Source organism: Eschrichtius robustus, chromosome 12 (genome assembly GCF_028021215.1).
Source record: "Eschrichtius robustus isolate mEscRob2 chromosome 12, mEscRob2.pri, whole genome shotgun sequence".
Taxonomy (NCBI): Eukaryota; Metazoa; Chordata; class Mammalia; order Artiodactyla; family Eschrichtiidae; genus Eschrichtius; species Eschrichtius robustus.
The window spans coordinates 44,740,069-44,761,833 of record NC_090835.1 but is presented as its reverse complement, the minus strand read 5'-3'; the positions used below and the strand labels follow the sequence as shown (position 1 = coordinate 44,761,833).

Here is a 21,765-nt window from a genome sequence, read left to right as displayed (position 1 = left end):
TTGTGGCGAGCGGGGGCCACTCTTCATCACGGTGCGCGGGCCTCTCACTATCGCGGCCTCTCTTGTTGCGGAGCACAGGCTCCAGACACGCAGGCTCAGTAGTTGTGGCTCACGGGCTCAGTTGCTCCGCAGCATGTGGGATCTTCCCAGACCAGGGCTCGAACCCGTGTCCCCTGCATTGGCAGGCAGATTCTCAACCACTGCGCCACCAGGGAAGCCCCCTGACTGTTAATTTTCTTTAAGTAAAAAAAATTTAATAGATGCGTCATGGAGTTTAAAATGTAAGCCTCCTGGCTCACCCATGTTTACCATCCATCCAGTTCCCTTCCCAGAGGCAAACAATGCTGTCAGTTTCTTGTGCACCTATGCACACACATGACAATACTCCCCAAAGTGTTCCCCTTTGCTTTTCTTCTGTACAAATGGTAGGACTTCTCTGCACTGTCTGTTCCATAACAACACATCCTAGAGATCATCCCGTATCATAAATATAGAGCCTCCTTATTCCTGTTTAGGGGCATACTATAATTTATTTGACCTGTGCCCTATTGGTTGTCATTTAAATTTTTTCCTAATTTGCTTTTACATCAGCGTGGCAGGGAATGGCCTTTACACACACACACCTACACAGACACACACGAAGGGAGCAGAACGTTTGTTAGGAAAGAATTGGGGAATCTTCTCTCTAAAGGATCTAGGCAGGATTTTGAAGGATGTGCTATCCCTTTACTGTGAAGTGGTAGGCAGAATATTCTGCAAATCATCACACTAGCTCCCGTCTGTGTGTGGGTATGAGTGCATGCTTCAGAATATTCATGAGTACGCAGGGCACTCTGCTTACAGCGCACTACTGTTTATAAAGCACTTACTTAGAAAAGGACCTACAGATAAACCGAGGGTGCTGAGGAGGAAAGGAAGAAATTGGTTCTTTCATTTTTAAAAAAAATTTATTTATTTATTTATTTATTTTTGGCTGCGTTGGGTCGTCATTGCTGTGCGCGGGCTTTCTCTAGTTGTGGCGAGCGGGGGCTACTCTTCGTTGCGGTGTGTGCGCTTCTCATTGCGGTGGCTTCTCTTGTTGCAGAGCACCGGCTCTAGGCACACGGGCTTCAGCAGTTGTGGCACATGGGCTCAGTAGTTGTGGCACGCGGGCTCTAGAGCACAGGCTCAGTAGTTGTGGCGCACGGGCTTAGTTGTTCCGCGGCATGGGGGGTCTTCCTGGACCAGGGCTCGAACCCGAGTCTCCTGCATTGCAGGCGACTCCTAACCACTGCGCCACCAGGGAAGCCCAAGAAACTGGTTCTTTTTTACCGACTGCCAAGTAACTGCAGCCTCTGTGGATGGGTCCCTTTCTTCCAGACAAATGCCTGTGTGCAAAATTCTGCTTACACTTTCCTGGAATGGACTGCATCAGAAATGGGTTCTCTTCACATATGTGGGGCATAAATGCAAACTTTGAAAAGGCACATGCCTTTTCTTTTTTCATGGAAAAATCAGTGGCCACTTCTTACAAAAATGGGAACACATTTATACTCTGCAAATCAAAGACAAGTTAATGTACTTCTGTTCAAATGTAAATCTCAAAAGAAAAAAAAAAAGGCTGATGTTGTCCTTTGACTTGAAAAGTAAGTTGAAATCCCGGAGTGGTCTCTGACAGGGCCTAATGCAAGCCACCTGACCTGCCAAGCTATTAAGACTGGTCATTTTGGGGGTGAAAGTGCTAGGAACTCTGACTTCAAGGGAGCAGAGTAATGAGCTCAGATCAGAGTCTGCAGGGCTGCTTGGAGAGTGAGGGTGGATGAGGAACAGCGGAATTCTCTAACAGTTCTGGCCGAGCTCCTCTAGCCACACTTCTGTTCTCATTAAGTCATCGAGCTCATCTTGAGCAAGGTCTGTACCACCCCCGTTGTCCACGCTGTCGATAGCAGATCACGAATCCCCTTTCCAGTGTCCCAGTTTGAGCAGAAGGGACTTCCAAATGGGTTCTGCGGTGTTCCCAGGCCTCTGCAGATTTCCCCCTACAGAGAAACTCAGGAGGCTCTGGGCGCCACGCTGCAAGACGTGTCCTTCGGGGATGGAAATCGTGCGCATTAGCTACCAATCCCCACCTCCAGAGTGGGATCCTGGCCAAAGATCTTGTGTGTGTAGGTGGTGGTGGTGGGGATTTTATTTTAGCATTATCCACCATGGTGGACTTCAGATCTCCTCCATCTGTATAGAGCCCAAAATATATCTCAAGAGAAGCCTTGAATACATTGCATAAATTGCTTTTAGAGGGGCTTGTAACAAAATTCTCACCAAAATTGAAACCGCTGACCAGTATTCAACTAAGCACCCCAAAACCCAGCCTTTAGAAAGTCTGCAGATTTTTGAGTTCTTGAGACCATCACAGTGCAGAGGGTAAACTACGGAGCCAGCCTGCCTAGTAAAAATAAATCCCAACTCCTCCACTTTCCAGCAAGTTCCTTAACCTCTCTTTTCTTAGTTGCTACATCTGTAAAATGGGTGCAATATACTTGCTTTATGGAGTTATGAGGGTATCAGTGCTTAGAACAGTAATTCAGTACAGAATAAGCTCTCAGTAATGTTAGCTATTGTACAGAAAAATTATTTCGCATTTCTATAAGCTTTTTGTGGTGGTTGTTGGTAGTGGGATCTATTTGCAAAAAGGCAGTGATTCAAGGCGGAGCCTCTGAAGAAGTTGAAAGCTCCATGGCAACAGATGAGCCTTTTTTCTGGGTGCTGGCAGGGCCACTGATACCAAGCCACGATTATGGGGAAAGCAAGGAGTTAGGACCATGGCTGGAGTGCTTTGCTTCACCCAAACAGTACACTGGGGGCCTCGCCAAGCAGCACAGCTGCTGCCTCTGAGAGTGCCCACATTTTTCTTACAGTTGTCATTTTGCCTGGCAAAGAAAGCTTTTATCCTTTCGAAGATGTTGATGTCTTTTGCCCTATGCTCTCAGCCCTACTGCTCTGAGATGGGGGCTCTGGTAGACTCTGCTGGGCCGAACCCCATTTCCCAGGATGCCCTCCTAGCAGCTCACCTGAGGCTGGTCCGGACACCCCTCTATTCAGTCCTTGGCATGAAATCATGCAGAAATTTTGTACTCGGATGGCCACCCCTGTTGCCAGAGCTGACACAGACCCATTAAAAACAATCTTTGATTTCTTCAGTCACTTAGATGAGGGTTTTGTTGGAGGGGAGTGGAACTTATGTACTCAAAGTCATTTGCAGAGATCCCCCCATTAGTTTACCATGCTGCCTTTGTCATGTGCTCGATGTGACTTCATCCTCACAGGGTCTCCCTTATTCCACAGTGAGGATTCAGTCCTGGGAGATGCACTTTATGTCAGAGGAGAGACATGGAAAGATACTAGCCTAGAGCTCCAGAGAGCTGGGTTCTCTGCCCACCTCTGTCAAACAGTGGCTGTGTCACTAGGCTCAGATCACTTCCCTTCTCTGACATTAGTTTTCTTACCTGAGGCACTCCATGAACCCAGCCTTCGAAGTTGGAACATACGTTTAGGGCTTGACTGCCATCTGGGGTGTATCTAGAGGTGGAATGACCCGAGATAACCTGTGGAGGCCAGCCTTTGAAGGGTCAGTGGTCACACAGATGTTGTCCAGGGTTGGAGAGTGTGTGTGTGTGTGTGTGTGTGTGTGTGTGTGTGTGTGTGTGTGTGTTGGAGGACTGGGGAAGAGGGAGAGTGGTGAAGTGTTGTGTTGTACAGCCTCTATGTGTGTCAGAGAAAAGGGCGAGAGTGTACATGTGAGAGAACCAGAGAGAGACACTGTGGATATCGCTTCTATGCTTCTATGTGTGAGAGAGGGAAGGTGGGGAGAGAAGAGGGCGGGGGAAAGGGGAGGAGGGACTGTGGAGAATTCGAGAGCATATTGTGAGTGTGTGAGAGAAAAAGGGAACAGGGAGAGGGAGAGAGCAAGGAAGAGAGGGAGGCAGAGAGGGTATGTGTGGTGTGTGTGTGTGTGTGTGTGTGTGTGTGCGTGGCAGCTGTGACCAGTGGCTGGACTGTACACACAGCCCCTGCCTACACAGTTCTCAAAAACCTCCCCAGGTTTCCTGGAGAAGCTCTGCCAGGGGCTTTGGGGAATTCTCTCCTCTCACTGGCTCGAAAGCAAGGCTGGATTCTCTCAGTCTGAGGATGGAGGGTCAGGAGGCCCCCCAAGGTCCTGCCCCTCTGCTCAGGACCTGATTTCTGGCTCTGGGTATCGGAAAGCCTGGCTCCGTGCTGGAGGAAATGATCCCCTCTTGGGAGCTGGGGTTCCTCAGAGCAGCACAGCTTGTGTGGGCAGCAGCTGGAAGCTGACTCACCCTCCCTGCTCAGGGAGGGAGGATGCCAGGGTCTGTTTACAGCTCCAGGCCTGAGGAAGTCATCCCAGAAGGGATGTGAGGAAGGAGGAGTCAGGCTCTATCCTTGTGAGGGACGGTGACAGCGCTGGACCACTCCAGTTTGGAGGAGGTGTGAGGTCAGTTTGGGAAACTGTAAAAGGAGCTTGTAGTGGAAATCTTCCTTTCAGAGTCTGGCACCCATTCATCCTCTTCCTGACAAAACAGTACCCCAAATATTTGGGGAACCACCTCTCCTCACTCCCAGGCTCCAAGAGTGGGTCTGGCTCTAATCAGGTGTCTTCCCCTCCTCCCAGCCACAGTGATTAGATCGGGGACAGACAGATGAACCCAAATCACGCCAATGTGAGCCATGCCTAGGACTCCGTTCAACCCTTGCAAGTGGGGTGGTTTCTAAGGATGTGTGGTTGAGAGAAGGAAGAGGTTAGAGTTCTGGCCGGCATCCTGCTATTGTGAGAAGTTTGAAACTGCAGCCCACCAGCAGAAAGCGATGGAAAGGAAAGAAACTGAGTCCTGAAGGTACAGTTTAAACTCTGGATCCAGCAGTACCTGAAGCCATACTACTCTTGAACATTTTTGATTACATAGCTAATAGGTTCCCTTTTCTTTAAGTCAAGTTGGGTTGGGTTCTATATCCCTGGTGATCCATGAAAGCCTGGCTGAAACAGTGGTGAATGGGATTCCCAAACCCCTGCTGAGAACCAACAATGTACTGGGCAGGTACAGTGACAGGTGCTGGGGGAGGAGGTGATGAAACACAAGGCTTCTGTCCCTGGGGGGCTCCCAGTCACCAGGGAAGGCAGATGTCTGAATGAGGAGCCAACACCCCAGCGACAGATGTCCATGTGCTACAAAGGAGAGGAGCTGACAGTCTTAATCCAGAGCCCAGATGGGAAGGCCAGTGGGGGACGGAGGAGTGAGGACATAGTGTTGTCATTGGTTAACAAACACTAGTTTTAGAGACAGAAGGACCAAGTCTTAGATGCCAACACAACCTCTCCAAGTCTTCATTTATTCACCTGCAAAAGGGGGAGTCTTATCTCATAGTTTTGTTGTAAGAATTAAACATTTAATCAGCCACTCGAGACATATTTGCTGAGCACCTATTATGTGCCAGAAACTGTGGACAATATGGTATGCAAAACAGAGAGGGAGCTTATACTCCAGTGGGGTAAGCATCAAAACAAGAGCCTAGATCATGAGTGAGTGGGACAGGGAGGGACAGGGGTGGGAGAGGAGTATGAACAAACACAAACTTGCTTGATGACAATCTGTGACCATGGAGGGGAGGTCTGGAAGCAGAATAAGATTTGAACGTGTGAAGAGGGAGGGAGGGGGCAGGATTCCAGGTGGAGAGAGACCCCCATTATGAAGGCGGGGGGAAAGGAAGGCGGGAGGTGGGAGAGCAGGTGGGACCGACCCTGTGGGCCTTTGTGGGATGTTGAGTTTTGTCTTTATTTTAAGAGCCAAAGAAAACATGGATGGGTTGCCTCTGGATAATTAGGAGTTTGAAGCAAATTGTTGTCACTGGTTTTGCGTTCAACTGCAACGCTGTTATGGCCAAGTTGAGAATAGAAATTAGGAGAGAAGCAAACTGTGCTAAGCTCAGGGCATCTCACCTCTGTTGGAGCAATGCTGTGAACAAGGGTGGCAGCAGCGGTGAAGGTGCAGGGCTATCCCCATGCTGGGCAGGAGCTGCTGGTGGGGAACCACAGACTTGCTTCCACTATCCTCTCAGAGGGCCAGAGGGACCAGGCCCAGGCCTCCATTCCAGGGGTGGGCGTGGTCACTAACTACAAAGCTGTGATGCACCAAGGGGCCTGGACCTCCTGGGACATGAAGCCCATTAGCAGACTAAACTTCCAGGGGGTGGGGAGCATCTGAGACAGAGTTGCCTCTGGGAGCTGGCAGTGGTGGCCTCTGCTCCCAAGTAAGCGGAATGGGACAGTGGAAAGATGCTGGATTTCAAAATCAAATAAGCTGGGTTCCCAATCCAGGCTCAGTGCCTTGTCAGCCACATGACTTTGAGCAGGTCTCTGAGCCCATCTCCTACCCTGTAAATCGAGGCTAATTCCTGCCTTGCAGGCTTTCTGGGGATTTGGGGAGTTAACACAGACAACATGCCTCCCTCTCAGGAAGCGGACCGTGACTTTCACTTCTCTTTTCCAGTCCTTCTTGGGCTTCTGGATGACTAGTGTGAGCCACATGTGACAAGACAGACCCAAGACAGCCCCAGGCACTGCTGAAAGCATCCCAGAGTAGAATACCCTGAGCGGCCATAAGGACTTGCCTGTGTAAATAAAATTCCACTGGGAGAGGGGTTTGGGGAGACATGCCCACACCATATGGCACGTGGTGAATGCCTTTCACAGCCTTTCCTGGCAGCTGGCTGTGATCAAAGGGAAAAAGAGAGCGAGCCCAGGAGGGGTACAGAGCATCTAGGAGGGGAGGACATCTTTGGGGGCTTTGGGGTACTGACCATGGACAGGTAGCAAAGACCCCAGGCGGGGTCTCTGAATCAAGAGTTAGTGGCAGCGACTTCCCTGGCAGTCCAGTGGTTAGGACTTGGTGCTTTCACTACTGAGAGTCGGGCTTCAATCCCTGGTCAGGGAACTAAGATCCTGCAAGCCGCGTGGTGCAGCCAAAAAAAAAAAGAGTTAGTGGCAGTTTCCATTTGCAGCAACATGGATGGGACGGACCTAGGGATTATCATACTAAGTGAAGTAAGTCAGACAAAGACAAATATCATATATCACTTATATGTGGAATCTAAAATCTGATACAAATGAACTTATCTATAATACAGAAACAGACTCACAGACATAGAAAACAAACTTATGGTTACCAAAGGGGAAAGAGGGGGGAAGGATAAAATAGGAGTTTGGGATTAGTAGATATACACACTATATACAAAACAGACAAACAATAAGGACTTAATGTATAGCACAGGTAACTATATTCAGTATCTTGTAATAACCTATAATGGGAAAGAATCTGGAAAAAAAAATATAGAATCACTTTGCTGTACACCTGAAACTAACACAATATTGTAAATCAATTATAGTTCAATAAAAATAAATAAATAAATAAACAACAAAAGAGTTAGTGGCAGTTTCAAAACCCCCCTTTGCAGTCACACAGTGGTAATGGCCACGGCCTCAGAACAGCACGGACAAGCAGGTCGGGGAATGGGAATCTAAACACACAGGGCACAAAAGACACAGCAAGAACAGAGTCTACTGCAAGGCTTACAGAGCCTCAGATGAGCCATTTATAGCTTCTGAAATGCATTTTAATGTGTCTCTTTGCAATGCCATCTCTTTCCAGGCAAGTTCAATCTTTGGCACCATTACCAGGGTGAGAGTGGAAGGTGCAGACTTCCCTGGCCAATATTAGCATGTTATATTCCTTTTGGGAGGTTCTGGGAAGAGGAGAAACAATCAACACAGAGCCTTTATCTTGTTTAAACTCCCCATCCTCTACTCAGTCCTTGATGCCGCTGAGAATCCTGCAGTCTAATTTGTAGATCAAGCATGTTATTAGATGTGAGAATTAGAAGTGACAAGCAAAATGCCCCATGCCATGATGCTAATACTCATTAAACCATCCTTGTCTATTCTTTCAGAGGAAATACAAGCTCACTAAGAATATACTTAGTGATTGTCTGCTAAAATATGCTCCTAGTAATTTAAATCAAACATGGGGAGGTCTGGGTTGTCCTTGATTTGTCACATGGCCATTAAAACCACGGATGCAGAGAAACACTATATTCTTTAATTTTAAAAAGTGGCTGGCACCAGAAGGAAAGGTTTCACGAGGATGGAGCTTCTGGATCAGGAAGCCTAAACTCTGGGGTCTCACCCTAACAGCCAGACCCTCCTCTAACCTGGTCTCTCCGTTGGTGGCAGCCCCCTTCAGTGGCCCAGTTGGGGAGATCCCGGGTAGACCAGGCCAGAGGGCCGCTCCAAGACCTGGATGAAGGCTCCAGAGCCACAAAGGAGAGGTGAACACAGAGGGAAACTTTGGCTGGATCAGCTCCTACTAAGAACCACCCGTTCCCTGGGGGAGGTGCAATGTGTACCAGCTTACTTGGGAGCACACTAGCTTACCTGAAGTTCACGCCTGGGAAACCACAACCGAAAGGAAGAAGATGAATCATCTTCACCGCTTCCTGAAGGCTCACCTCTGCTCCACCCGAGTGTCTGAGCATTTATGTGGCACCTACTTAAGCCTCCACAGACCCACCACACTAGAATGCAACTCAACACGGCACGTCCTCCACAGACATCAGACAGCAAGCCTACACCAATGGAGGTGGAAAACTGCCACTGAGGAATGAAAGTCATAGGTACCTGTGCCACATAAGATGTCACCTTGTGGCCTTTTATTTCTGAAGGACATTTCTGAAATGACTCTAGGCAGGGAAGTGCATAAGCCAGCAGGTTTGACAGATGATGAGTTAAAAATGATTGAAGCTGGTCACCTGAGTTAGGTTTTCATTTCCTAAACTTGAAACCTTATCCTGTAATACTTATAGGTGACTTGCTCTTGGAGACTGGAAACCAGCCTTCAGCAGAAATGGTGACAGGACAAGTCTGGCTGGTCTACAAGGAGAGCGGGCTCTCTCCACCGCCTTCAGCCTCATGCCCCACACCAGGTGGGGACAGGTCATATGCAAAGGCAGATTCCTCTTTTTCCCAACCATCTTGGGGAGTTACACTGCCCTCTAAGTCCAAGATCACGATGCTGTCTGAACACAATCACCGCCCTTCACGACATCAGCAAATTCCAGCACTGAGCACTGGGCCAGCTCCTCACTGGCTAGCCCCTAGGCTCTCTGAGGAATGTGTCACAGGGGTCCCTAATCACTGTCAGTCTCTCAGGAGGGGCCCAGAAAGGTCAGGGATTTGGCACAAGTTCTCAAAGCTTACTACCAAGCAAGAAAACAGTCTGATTAGAAATAAAGCTGAGTATGTTGATTTTTCTTGATGAAATTTTGAACGCAACAAGTATTCATGGTGTGTTTTTCAGCATCCAGTAACACCACATGAGGCACTTATTAGTAGAACCTTGAGACAGAGATTGTCCCAAGGTCAAAAATAAAAGGATGGAGAGAGGCACTTTTACATTATTATTAGAGGTGCACATGGTCTCAGAAGTGACTTTCCTTGACCTTGTCCCATTGAAACAGACTCACAGGCTCTCACACATCCACATACACCTTGGCCTGAAGATCCTGTATATAATTTTAGAGAAGAAAACAGAACTTGACAGAAAGTGGTTTTTAGCGAAGCAAATACAATTCTGCATAAGCATTGCCAAGGCCCTTGTAACACAATAAGCCCAGAAACATCCAACAAAGAGGAGCATGTCCTTTGGAACTAATGCATAAAAGCTTTATGATGATGATGACATTCCTGAGACTCTCATAAAAATCCTAACTCTCATGTCCCCTTTTAGCTTTGTTTATTTGTTTTGGGCCCTTGTTAGGGTTGATTTTTTTTGAGCCGCAGACAAATCTAATGGCCACTTCTAGCATTGTGGCATACTCCAAATATATCTAGGACCAAAATTTTCCTGCTACATGAATACACCTCAGTCTCAGGCCCAGGAGCATCTCTGAGTCTTAAGAACCTGCACGGAAAGCTACTAATAAGCTCACAGATGGCTTTTGAGGGCTCCCAATGAAAAAGGACAACGTTGTAACAACTTCTGCAAACATCAATTTTTTCAGCTAGAGAATTGGAATATTGGCTCCATGTATCTCGCGGGTGGCTGAGAGGTTAAAACAACATAATGCAACCAAAAAATGCTTCTTCAATTTAATAAGGTCTGGCTGCATCCTTCTTAATGACCTAGACCTGAGTTTCAGTCTTCTCATTTTGCTTATCTTACTGTGTTTGGGGTCTCCTTTTCGCAGGCTGCAGGTTCGTAGTTCCTGTTGTTTTTGGTATCTGTCCCCAGTGGCTAAGGTTGGTTCAGTGGGTTGTGTAGGCTTCCTGGTGGAGGGGACTAGTGCCTGTGTTCTGGTGGATGAGGCTGGATCTTGTCTTTCTGGTGGGCAGGTCCACGTCTGGTGGTGTGTTTTGGGGTGTCTGTGGCCTTATTATGATTTTAGGCAGCCTCTCTGCTAATGGATGGGGCTGTGTTCCTGTCTTGCTAGTTGTTTGGCATAGGGTGTCCAGCACTGTAGCTTGCTGGTCGTTGAGTGAAGCTGGGTCTTGGTGTTGAGATGGAGATCTCTGGGAGATTTTCGCCCTTTGGTATTATGTGGAGCTGGGAGGTCTCTTGTGGACCAGTGTCCTGAACTTGGCTCTCCCACCTCAGAGGCACAGTCCTGATGCCTGGCTGGAGCACCAAGAGCCTTTCATCCACACGGCTCAAGTCACCTTTGCCAGCAGAATCCTTCTTTCCGCTCTCCTATCCTAGACCTGAGTTTCAGGCATTAAGATGCTCTCAGACACAGGATGCTTTCAGGTCTGCTGGCTCACCCCTCAGGGCCTTTGCACTGCCTCTGGGTGCTCTCCCAACACTTATACCAGCTCCGTATCGTTATGGTTGGGACTTTCCTGTCTTCCATATCAGACTCTGAGCTCTTGCAGGGCAGGGACCTCTTCCTGTTGTTCTTGGAGACACCCTTCTCCACTCAGGCCACTGCTATGCTGGGCAGGCTTGTTCCAGCTGTGGGGAGCTGTGAACGCCTCTTGCCAACTCAGTGATAACATGTTGATAGCTCGAAAACATATATGGTGGGAATATTTACACTATGGAAATTGGCAAATACTACAAATCAAGCCTTCTTTATCCCTGGAGAGCCGGTTGTCAAAAATTCACCAGGACACCACTGACTCCAGGCCAGCTTTCTCACCTCATCCTTTTAACCTGACACATTCACGCTGGACAAATGTTCTCTGCAACAGAACCAAAATCTAGCGTGTCACGACACCCTCCCTTCTTGAAGCAGATGCTTCAGTTTGTACTCTCAGTTCTGTGATCTACTTGTCTGGCTTACTCCCCAGTGATGGCAACAATAACAACCGTAATAATAGCTAACATCTATTGGTACTTACTACGGGCCGGCTGCTGGGCTGAGCCCTGGCAGACACCTTTCACCGAGTCTTGTCCACAGCGCTGTGAGGCTGGCACTGTGTTACACTCATCTGGCCCAGGAGGAAAGCGAGGCTTTGGATCCTTGCCCACGGGCAGGCAGGGCCAGCATCAGAACCCAAACCAACTCAGCCACATGACCCCTCTGTCACAGCCACACTGGGTCACTTGCCCTGCTACCCTCCTGTGGCCCTTCTCCCCACGGTCATGTCTGTGCATGTCCAGCACTAGTCGCTGTGTTTCTATTTCCATCCATGTAGCAGTGGTATGAGGGGAGTTCATTGATTATGCTTTGTGGCACCTTATGAATTCCCTAACAGCCCCCAGTTTTCATCCTGGACTCAGGGCGTGGGCTGGCCCCCCTTGTCCCACCCTAGAGCTCTGAATGCCAACCGGCCTCAGTGCCCACCCTGAGATTCCCTTGCTGCTACACTCTTCCTTCTGGATTGAGGCTCCCAGGGGCCACAACTGTCCACATCACTTCTCTGAACCTGGCCTTGAGAACAGTCACTGGAGGTCCACTGCAGTAGGCACAGGGCTGCCTCGGTAATTACTCCCAGCACTACCCTAAACCAGCAAAAGCTCTATTTGATGGATAGTAGACGTGGGAACAGAGAGCTAGTATGGGGCCAGGCCAGGGTTTCAGCCAGGTGTGTATGATAGCAGGGGCTGGCATTCTTTCCACAACACCAGAGGTCCTGAGTGTAAGGCAGGGGACAGGCCTCTGGATGGCCAGGGGAGCCAATTCCCATTGCCATCTCCCGGCCCCTGGCCCACAAAGCAGCAGGACCTGCCCTGGTGACCCTCTGGAGGGGCCCTGCAACTCATTCTCCCGTCCCAGCCCCTGGCAAGCAGGACCCTGCTATGGGTTGAGCTATAGCCCGCTCCTGTGCTGCGGAGGGCCTGCCCAAGGCATGAAATCCCCACGGCCACAAAGGTCTTATCCCTCGAAAGGCAGCCTCCAATCAGTGAAAAGCAAGCTGTTTAACTCTGCTTTAAAGTGGCAGCTAAGCTAAGACCAGTTCAGCTCACGAGGGAACCAGAGTCCATTCCTCCTGGGTCGTTGTGGACATCCTGCTTTGACTGCACCCTTTTTATTCTTAGTTTTAAGTTTTCTGACCTCCGTGGTTTCAGTTGAGAAATCTGTCGTCACCTGAATTGATCTTCCCTTATAAGAAATATATTGTTTATTTCTGGCTGCTTTCAAGATTTTTAATTTTTTCTTTAGTTTTTAAAAGTTTAATTATTATGTATCCTGCTATGGATCTGAATGTCTTTGGTTTTCCAAGTTGTGTGTTTATTTTTCAGGGTTTCAAGGACATATTCTGGCATTATTCTCAGAGAATGACCTTTTCTCCTCAAAATCAGCCAGTGAATTTATTTGGTTTTTATTTCCCTGGAGTACAACCCACCAGCCTTATCCAGCAGCTTCTAATTTTCTCCACTCATGCTTAAAAAAATCCTCTACTGCAATAAAAAGTGTAGCTGGAATACTTTTATGAGTGTGACTAGAAATGATGTCCTTGTCACAGGAGGTGCCATCCTCTGGCATACCCGCAGGGACTCGGCATGGCTTCCCAGCTGTGCCATTGGAGCTGGAGCCATCAGAGCCAGGGGCTGTGGACGGCACGTCGTTATAGTAAAAGAAATCAAAGTTCTTATCACCAGAGCCTTCTAACCATGGGACAGACACCATGGTGGGCACAAATCATCCTTTCTCTAATCCTTTAGCAACCTTCTAAGCCCAGTGTCATGAATTCCCATTTTTCAGATGAGGAAAATGACGCTCAGAGATGCTCAGCAACTGGCCAGTAGCCACATAGCTGTTAAGTGACAGAGCCAGTGTAAATGTGCCAATAAATTTTTAAAAATTATTTTATGGCAGTATTGCTTACCTATAGTAAAGTGCACTAATCTTAAGCGTCACAGTGAATGTTTACATATGTGCACACACGTAAGACCACCACTTAAGTCAATGTATAGAACATTCTAATCACTCCAGAAGGCTTGCTGGGTCCCCTCCCATTCAGTAACCCCTTTTACTCCCAAGGGCCATCACTATTCTGGTTTCTCTCATCATAGATCAGTTTGACCATTTCAGAACTCTACATCAATGGAATCATACAGTATGTGCCATCTGTGTCTGTCTTCTTTGGCTCAACATCCATGGCATTCATCCATAGCGTTACGTGTATTGGTAGTTTCTTCTTTTTCATTCTATTTGATAACACACAGTGACCGTGACATAGCCTACCTACTGAATGGTGTATTACTTTCCCAAAAGTTAGAGATATAAGCTAGATTGATTAGAAGCAATGAAAAAAATTTAGTGCTTTATGATTGTACCTGAAAGGCACAGCTGACAAAGTTATTCAGCTTATTTGGAATTCATTACACTTCCTGAGTTTACAAGGCCATTCCTAGATGTCTCTTGAAGAATCTCATTTTAGAGGTTAAACAAATCATCTGAAGGATACACAGTCCCAGAAAATGCAGGTGTCTTCATGTGGTTTAATTTGAATGAGGCTCTGGAAGCTACTTGACTGGGGAGTTGGGGGTCCCTGGGTCAATTCTTTAGAAAAAAATGAAATACTCTTTTCTTAATTATCTCATATCTTCACTTCTACTGGTGTAGACTCTAAGCCTTTTCAGTTCTTTCCTTACCAACAAATTCATAAATACTCCCCTGACAGGGCTGCCTTTGAACTGCAGAGGCCATAATATTCTCTGATGCTTTTATGGTGATTCTGAGAGCAATTCACACCTCAGGTAGGATTCCTAGGAACACTTATGACAGTACAGCTTACACAGCCCAGGCTGAAGTAACCCATTTATATGGTAAATGCGTTGGCCCTCCCATCAGGTGATGCTGAATCAGTTTGCCTTCTTTAGGCCACTTGTTCCTGCTCTCAAATGAGAACTCAAGAAATTTAGCAGCAGTAGATTTTGGTCTTGATTTTAAGAGCTGTTTGTAGTCTTAAGAAATGAATACAGAAAAAAAAAAAAAGAGAAAGAAATGGATACAGCATCATCTTCTATAATAGTTCCTGCTAAACTTATTTGTCTTCATGCTGAATACTGCCTTTCCAAATTAAGGTTTATTTCTCTAGGACCTTTCTAAGGATTTACATCTTGTAAGGTTTTTATAAAGTGAAATGGATGTTCTTTGCTGGCTATCCCCCTCTTATACTGGGATATCAAATCCTTCTTTTCATTTCTTAAATTCTGTGTTCTGTGGACCTATTTGAGGGAACTTCAAATTTTTAACCACAAGGCTTATCCTAGGCTTGTGCATGTACTGTATGTATATCTGTGCTTTATGCATAAAAAGAGCGAGATTCCCTCTTCCCTCCAAAGACCAAGTTTGGCCTGGTTGGGGGGGCATATAGTCCTGCTGAGAATGCACACCCTGGAGTCTGGAGTCAAACATTTGGGTTTGGATCCTGCTCCCACCCTTACTTGGAACAGTAACATGCCTCAGTGAGCTCAGCGTCTACAACTATAACAGGGGGGGTGGCTATCCACCTTGCAGGACCATAAAGTGGAGAGTGTTGGCATCTAATTAGCATTCTTTTCTGGAAATCTACTCTCTGCCGCCTGCAGCCTAGATTCAGCCCTACCTTGCCCGAGCTTTGCAGTCTGCCCATTGCTCCCCCTTCCTTTGTCCAGCCTGCCTTTGCCTCCTGTCCTCCCCTGCTGAACTCCGACTTCATGAAAGCCCAACTCAGGCATCCCTCCCTCTGGGACACCTGTCCTGCTGTTGCTCTAACCATGGGCCCCCCACGGGGACTTCACAGTCTCTAGCAGAGCACTCTTCACTCACAGCTGCTCACGCACAGACTAATCTCCAGTTACCGTGGAAGCTGCCGTGAGCAGTACTGAAATCTGTTTGACTCTTTAACCTTGGCCATTAACGTAGGCCTGGGCACTTGCTAAAGGAGAGAACCAGTGCCTCTGCTTATCAGAGAAATTTCAAAAAGATCAAAATTTCTGGTTAGGATTTAGCACTTTCACTGCCGTGGCTGGAGTTCAATTCCTGGTTGGGGCACTGAGATCCTGCAAACTGCTAGGTGCGGCCAAAAAAAAAGGAAGAATTAAAAAAAAAAAGAATAAAAAAATTTTAAAAGAATTTAAAAAATTTTAAAAAGAATGAAAAAAAAAAAAGATCAAAATTTCAGGCTGGCCCCTTCCCCATAGGAACTGTCCTGAAACTTATGCAAGGAGGCTTCAGGAAGAAAGGAGAAAAGGAACATTACAAACAAAAGGCACACCAAGAACTCGTACCAAAAAATTATACGATAAACATCGCAAGTGAACACGTGAACAAACAGTTCTCCAGAAAATCAGTAATGGGCAGTAAAGAGTTGATTGCTTTAGCACAGGCCTCCTGTGTAGGCTGAACTCAGTAAGCATTTACGGAGGAAATAAGTGAAAAATATTTAATTTACCATGATGTGTGTCAGTGTGTATTTCCAGGAACAAGGACACTCTCTTATATAGCTATGTAAAGTGATCAATTTCAGGAAATTTAAAATTAATACAATACTATTCTACCATTATCCATATTCAAATGGTGTCAATTGTCCCAATGTCCTTTATAGCTATTTCCCCTCACCTCAAGAGTTGATTAAGAATTAGGCATGTCACTTGGGTATCGTTTCTTGTTAGTCTTCTTTAATCTAAACATTTCCTCAGTCTCTTTCTTTCATGACATCAATATTTTGAAGACTTCAAGCCAGTTATTTTGAATAATATTGCTTGGTGTGTCTTTGATGTTTCCCAAGATAAGATTTATTCTAAAATTTGGAAGGGTAGACTGTCTCTCACAGTACACGAATGAAACTTCCCACCAACATTCCTCAATTTTTTTCCCTTAAATTCTTCAATCTAGTCAAGAGATTTGTCAGTTGTACAGCTTTTTCACTGAACAGCCGTGGATAAGATGGGATTTTTCCAAGCACACACTAACTTTCTTTGACTTGTTGCATCATGGTGTGTAAAGAAATCTCAAGAGCTCATTAACCAAAATAAACTACATGAAATTGGCACACAGTGCTGCCAACACAAATAATTCCATTGCCTTTCAGGCTCCTTTGCCACATAAATATTCCACAAAATGTACACCTAGGAAGAATGCTCTCTGTTCAAAAAAGTGAAAACACTTCAAAGAAACCATCGCATACATAATTTTTAATATAAGAATTTACCCATGCTAATACAATATACACATTATTTTAAATGTCTCATCATATTCTGTCAAGTTGAATGTATCCTAACTTACTTCCTCTGTTCTATTGTTGGACATTTAGATTATTTCTGGGTTTTATATTACAAATAATCCAGTATATCTCATTTTTGTATTGAGAATTATTTTTGTATTAAAAATATTCCATTGTCTCTTTAGGTATAGGTTTTCAAAAATGAAATTACTGGGTAAAAGGACTTGAACATGCTAATGGCTCTTGATACACGTTGGTAAAAGGTTATGCCCATTTCAACTTTGCCAGCAATGGATGAGAGTGCCTTTTTCAATCTACCCTTGCCAACACTGAAGAGAATGCTGAAAAAAACACATTAATTTCATGAGAAAAAAAGCTACTTGAAGCATAAATCTCTATTCCCTTGCTTTCTATTGAGGTTCAACATTTCCCCATATACTTGTTAACCTGTGGATGTCCTCATCCCATAGTGATAATTTTTTAATATATCTTCTTTAGGGATATTGCAAACCCATTAGGATATCTCTAAAACATACTGTGGAGTTTATACTAAAAGGGCAGCATCCTAATTTATGAATCATGTGGACTATGTAGAACACCAAGCAATAAGTGATCAGGTAGAAGTAAAGGATATTCGACTCCAAGTGAAAAGAAATGAAGGCTTAAGTTGTCTCAGAAAAACCAAAGCCAATGCCCCAGGCATAATCAGGAGATATGTTTTGATTTCAGTCCCAAGGATAATTTTTCTCTCTCATTCCCTGAAAACAATCTCCCAAACTGGTCTGTGTTAAAGGTAATAGCACAAAACAACAAAAATCAGAGAGAACAATTTTTATAATGAAGCAAAGAACTAAGAAGCCAGTTTGTTTCCAAGGAAAGTAGGAACGCCATTCCTGAATCAGTTCGACACCAAATGATGACTGACGTGTGCATCTAGGCTCACTGAGAAAGTTCGGTTTCCTGCAGAAGATCTTAAACAACCAGTATATGTCCTTATTTATAAGGTTTGACTGAATCTATGCAATAAATGGTCAAGAAGATAAATTTTTGTATAATAAAAAGATGACAAAGGGAATGATTCTGTAGTATCCCATTAGCTATATAACTTCTAAAATAAGTAATCCATCATCATTCTATAATAAATTCACTGATGTTTATTAATCTCCCAAAGCTAAAAATTTTAAACTAACACTGACAACAGAAATATGTTTTAATGCAAAACATATGGAGAAAACAAACTGACGAAGCACAAACCATCTGTTCATAATTAGAGCAGTGACCATTACAAGGGAATTTTCATTTAAAATTCTTAAAATGCTTTTACTATAATAAATAACCAAACAGAACCCTAGGACAGGTAGACTCTTTTTCACTGTGATGAGAAAGAGGAAAGCTGAAGTTTTGGACTACCACCATTTTTACAGTGATTTGACATTACCTGTGTCCTCCCCAGGGAAGCCTACATTCTAATCTGAGTCCCTCCTGTAGAACCACACCACAGACAGGCCCGGGTGCTTGATATAGTCATTTACTTCTGACACAATTGGTTAATATTATCACATGGATGTCTACCCTGTAATCCTAGTGCCTTAATTTTCTGTGAGCAAGAATTTTTATTATTATAATTATTCATGGCTCTATAGTATCTCAAAAAACATATGCATATGGTAGCTACTGGATAAACAGCTAGAAATTAAACCAATGCACCAAAAATGGGATTAATTTACATAGGAAAGGAAAACTATGTCATAGGCAGTGGGGAGTGAAACATGAGTCTAAAAAGCAGTCATCTCTGCAAATTCACAGAGCTGCTATCCACTATTTTACTGGGATTTCACACAATACACACACAGGTATTCTTCATGTAGTTTGACATATACAGTGTTTTAAAATCCAATTGCTCGAATATGAATATGCTGAAAGAATATCCCAGAGAGTAATATCCTAAAGTAAATCACTTCTAAACCAAGGTGAATTTCAGACTGCACAAGGAGCAGAGAAGCTGATGGTCAAAGTGGATGGCAGCACAAAGTGACCCCAAACACCATCCCCCAGCAAGACACCAGCTTTTGCCAGGTATTTAGTCTAAACAATCTATTGGAAACTAATTTTTTTGTTGGTTTCAAGAAACTGGGCAGGTTTTAAAAGCTGTTATTTATCTGAAATTTTCCATACTTGATTCGAGTCAAAATATTCCTTAAATGTTTCCCATGGTGAATTTGGCAGTGTGTCTTGTACAATGCTGAGCGGTTACACAGCTTGTTACTACAGAAATAAACTCTTCTGAGGCATCCTTCAAAATGTAAAAGACTGTCAGCCCACAGGCCATACATCTGAGGCACTTTGACCTAGACATACTTCTCTATCAAACTGAGACTTAGGGAAATTTCAAGAAGCAAAACCTGCCCCATGAATCATGGACTTCTTTCCTGGACAGGTTCTTATGATGGACTTGAATAATATGGAAAAACAGGAAATGAGCTCAGCTTTTGCATCTTCTTTGATTTCAGACAATAATAATCCCAAGACTCCTGGCGATGTCCCCACAGGACATCATACAAGATTGAACCAGTGAAATTCCCAGCTCCTCCTCAGCATCCTCTTTCTGCTAACTTTAATTAAACAAGTTTGGGTGTGTTCTATCTGCATTAGATGCACTGAATGTAGATGACTGCTTAGTAAACCTCCCCTTTCTTAAAAAATAATGCCGATCAATCAATCACTGTCATGCCCCACCTGGTTGAAGGAAGATGGTGCCTCCAGTTAGCTGAGACCCTAAGGGTGCACTTGGCCACTCACCTCGCCTGCTGGCAGACGCAGCAGATCCACACCTTCTCGTGCTTCTGGTAGGAGCAGCAGCTCTTGCAGACGTTGAACTTACAGTCCCCACACCGGCGCTTGGTGTTGACAAGGAAGGTGAAGGGTGAGCAGCAGCGCATACAGCAGTGCTCCACGAACTTCTGGTGCTTGGAGAGGATGCTGCACTTGCTGCCTTCCTCATCCAGCTTCTGCTTCATCTCGCTGGGGAGCCAGGTTGGGGAAAGGGTGAGGAGAAGAGAAACAGCACATCAGGTCAGGGGGCTCCCTCCCTAAAGCACGCCACCCTGGCCCTCCCATATGGCAAGCTACCATGTAGGATCTTCCTGTAAAACACAGAAAGATCAATGGCTTGACATAATATCCAGAGAGGAACCCTAATGGTGGATTAACTTTGTGTTCTTCTATATGTCATATTTTCTATAAGAAAGCACAAAACCTTATTACTTATATTTCAGACACTAGTTTTAAATACAAATTATTATAAAACTAAGCACATTAAAAAGAAATCCTTTAGCTTAATTAATGTCTTTTTAAAGGAGCAGGAGATCATTTATGTTAAAATATTAATCCTTATAACAACCCTGCTGGGAATATGATAAATGCAGTCCTGGCCCTTAATATCCCTGGAAACTGAAGCACCAGGGATTTTAAAAGCTTTCAAATCAATGTAAGTCAATAAAGATTCTCTGGGTGATGGGCTAATCCTAAACACTGGTGACTCGGAGTTGGATAAAAGTTAACCCCCTTCTTCCAAAGAGCTTGTGGATGTTCTGGGCACACAACTGGTCACAGTAATGTAAAACACAACATTGCATGCACTTTTCTCTACACTCTGAGGAGGAAAGGAGAAACCCTAAGAGGCAAGGATCTACCCCAAACACACTGAGTTACCCAGGATAAAACTGACCGGAAGTAACCAAGTTATTCTACCTTGGCAAGTTTGAGTTGTTTTTTCCTGTTCAAAGATGCACACCCACAAAGAATAACAGAAAATAATAATTTTTTTCTGTATCCATTTCGTGATTGTGCAGTTCACCCCAGATGAATCTATGATGTATGTGGCAAATATTTTCTTTCATTTTGAACTTGTCTTTTCAACTTTGCTTATGGTGTCTTTCATCATTTAGAAGCGTTTAATTTTTCTGTAGTTAAATTGGTCAGTCTTTTCTTCTATGGCTTCTGAGTGTTACATCTTGCTTATTACTCCTCCCACCCTCTACCAACCACTAATCTACTTTCTATTTCTTTGAATTTGCCTATTCTGGACATTTAATGTAAATGGAATCATACCATATGTGTTTAAGGTTCATCCATGTGACAGCATGTATCAGAATTTCATTCCTTTTTACGGCCGAGTAACAGTCCATTTACAGATGTACCATATTTTATTTATCTATTCATCGACTGATAGACATCTGGGTTCTTTCTACTTTTTTGGCTATTTTGAATAATGCTGCTATCGACATTCATGTATAAGTTTTTGTGTGGACGTATCTTTTCAATCCCAGGAGTGGAATTACTGGGACATATGGTAATGCTAAATGTTTAAACTTTTAAGAAACTACCAGAGTGTTTTCCAAATCACTGCTCCATCTTACATCCCACCAGCAACATATGAGGGTTCTGATTTTTCTGCATACTCACCACCACTTGTTATTGTCTGCCTTTTTTATTATAGCCATCCTAGGGGGTTTGAGGTGTGCTAATTGTGCTTTTGATTTGCATTTCCCTACTAGCTATTTGTACGTAGTCTTTGGAGAAAAGTCTATTCAAATCTTTTACCCATTTTAAAATTAGAATATTTATCTTTTTCATCATTGTGTTATAAGAGTTCTTTATAATATTCTGGATACAAGTCCCTTATCAGATATATGATTGGCAAATATTTTCTCTTTCTTATATTAAACCTTATATTTTATTAGTATTTTTAGGTGTTTTTAGTACAAAGAAGGGCTGCACTAGCTCATCCCAGCCTGCTACTAGGATGGGAAATCTACATATGGTTTTATAATCTAATTTTTCACTTAACAACAACACATCATAAACATCTTTCCATGAAAATTCAAAGAGTGTTTGCAGCTTTAGCTTTCAGGTCCCCTGAGCTGGCTTACACGGCTGCCAATATACGCACAGGGCTTATTGCTCTGCACTGCGGTGCCCAATACTCATTTGTTGCTTGAGCATTAGAAGGGGAGACTACATCAGGCCAGCTGATAATTCTACAGGGTAAAATATTGTGTATGTATACT

The 21,765-nt window shown here is 44.5% G+C and overlaps 1 protein-coding gene across 2 annotated transcripts in view; it reads right to left on the bottom strand.

Annotated features, from left to right (window-relative positions):
• The window catches only part of MYRIP (myosin VIIA and Rab interacting protein), a 220,533-nt gene that overhangs the window by 93,244 nt on the left and 105,524 nt on the right, over positions 1-21,765 (bottom strand). Inside the window, exon 3 of one of the 2 annotated variants that reach the window (XM_068557723.1) lies at positions 19,496-19,717. In XM_068557723.1, the coding sequence (XP_068413824.1) occupies positions 19,496-19,717 (222 nt within the window). Of the gene's footprint in view, positions 1-19,495; positions 19,718-21,765 lie in introns of those variants that run through there. The other variant, XM_068557724.1, reaches the window with a different exon arrangement.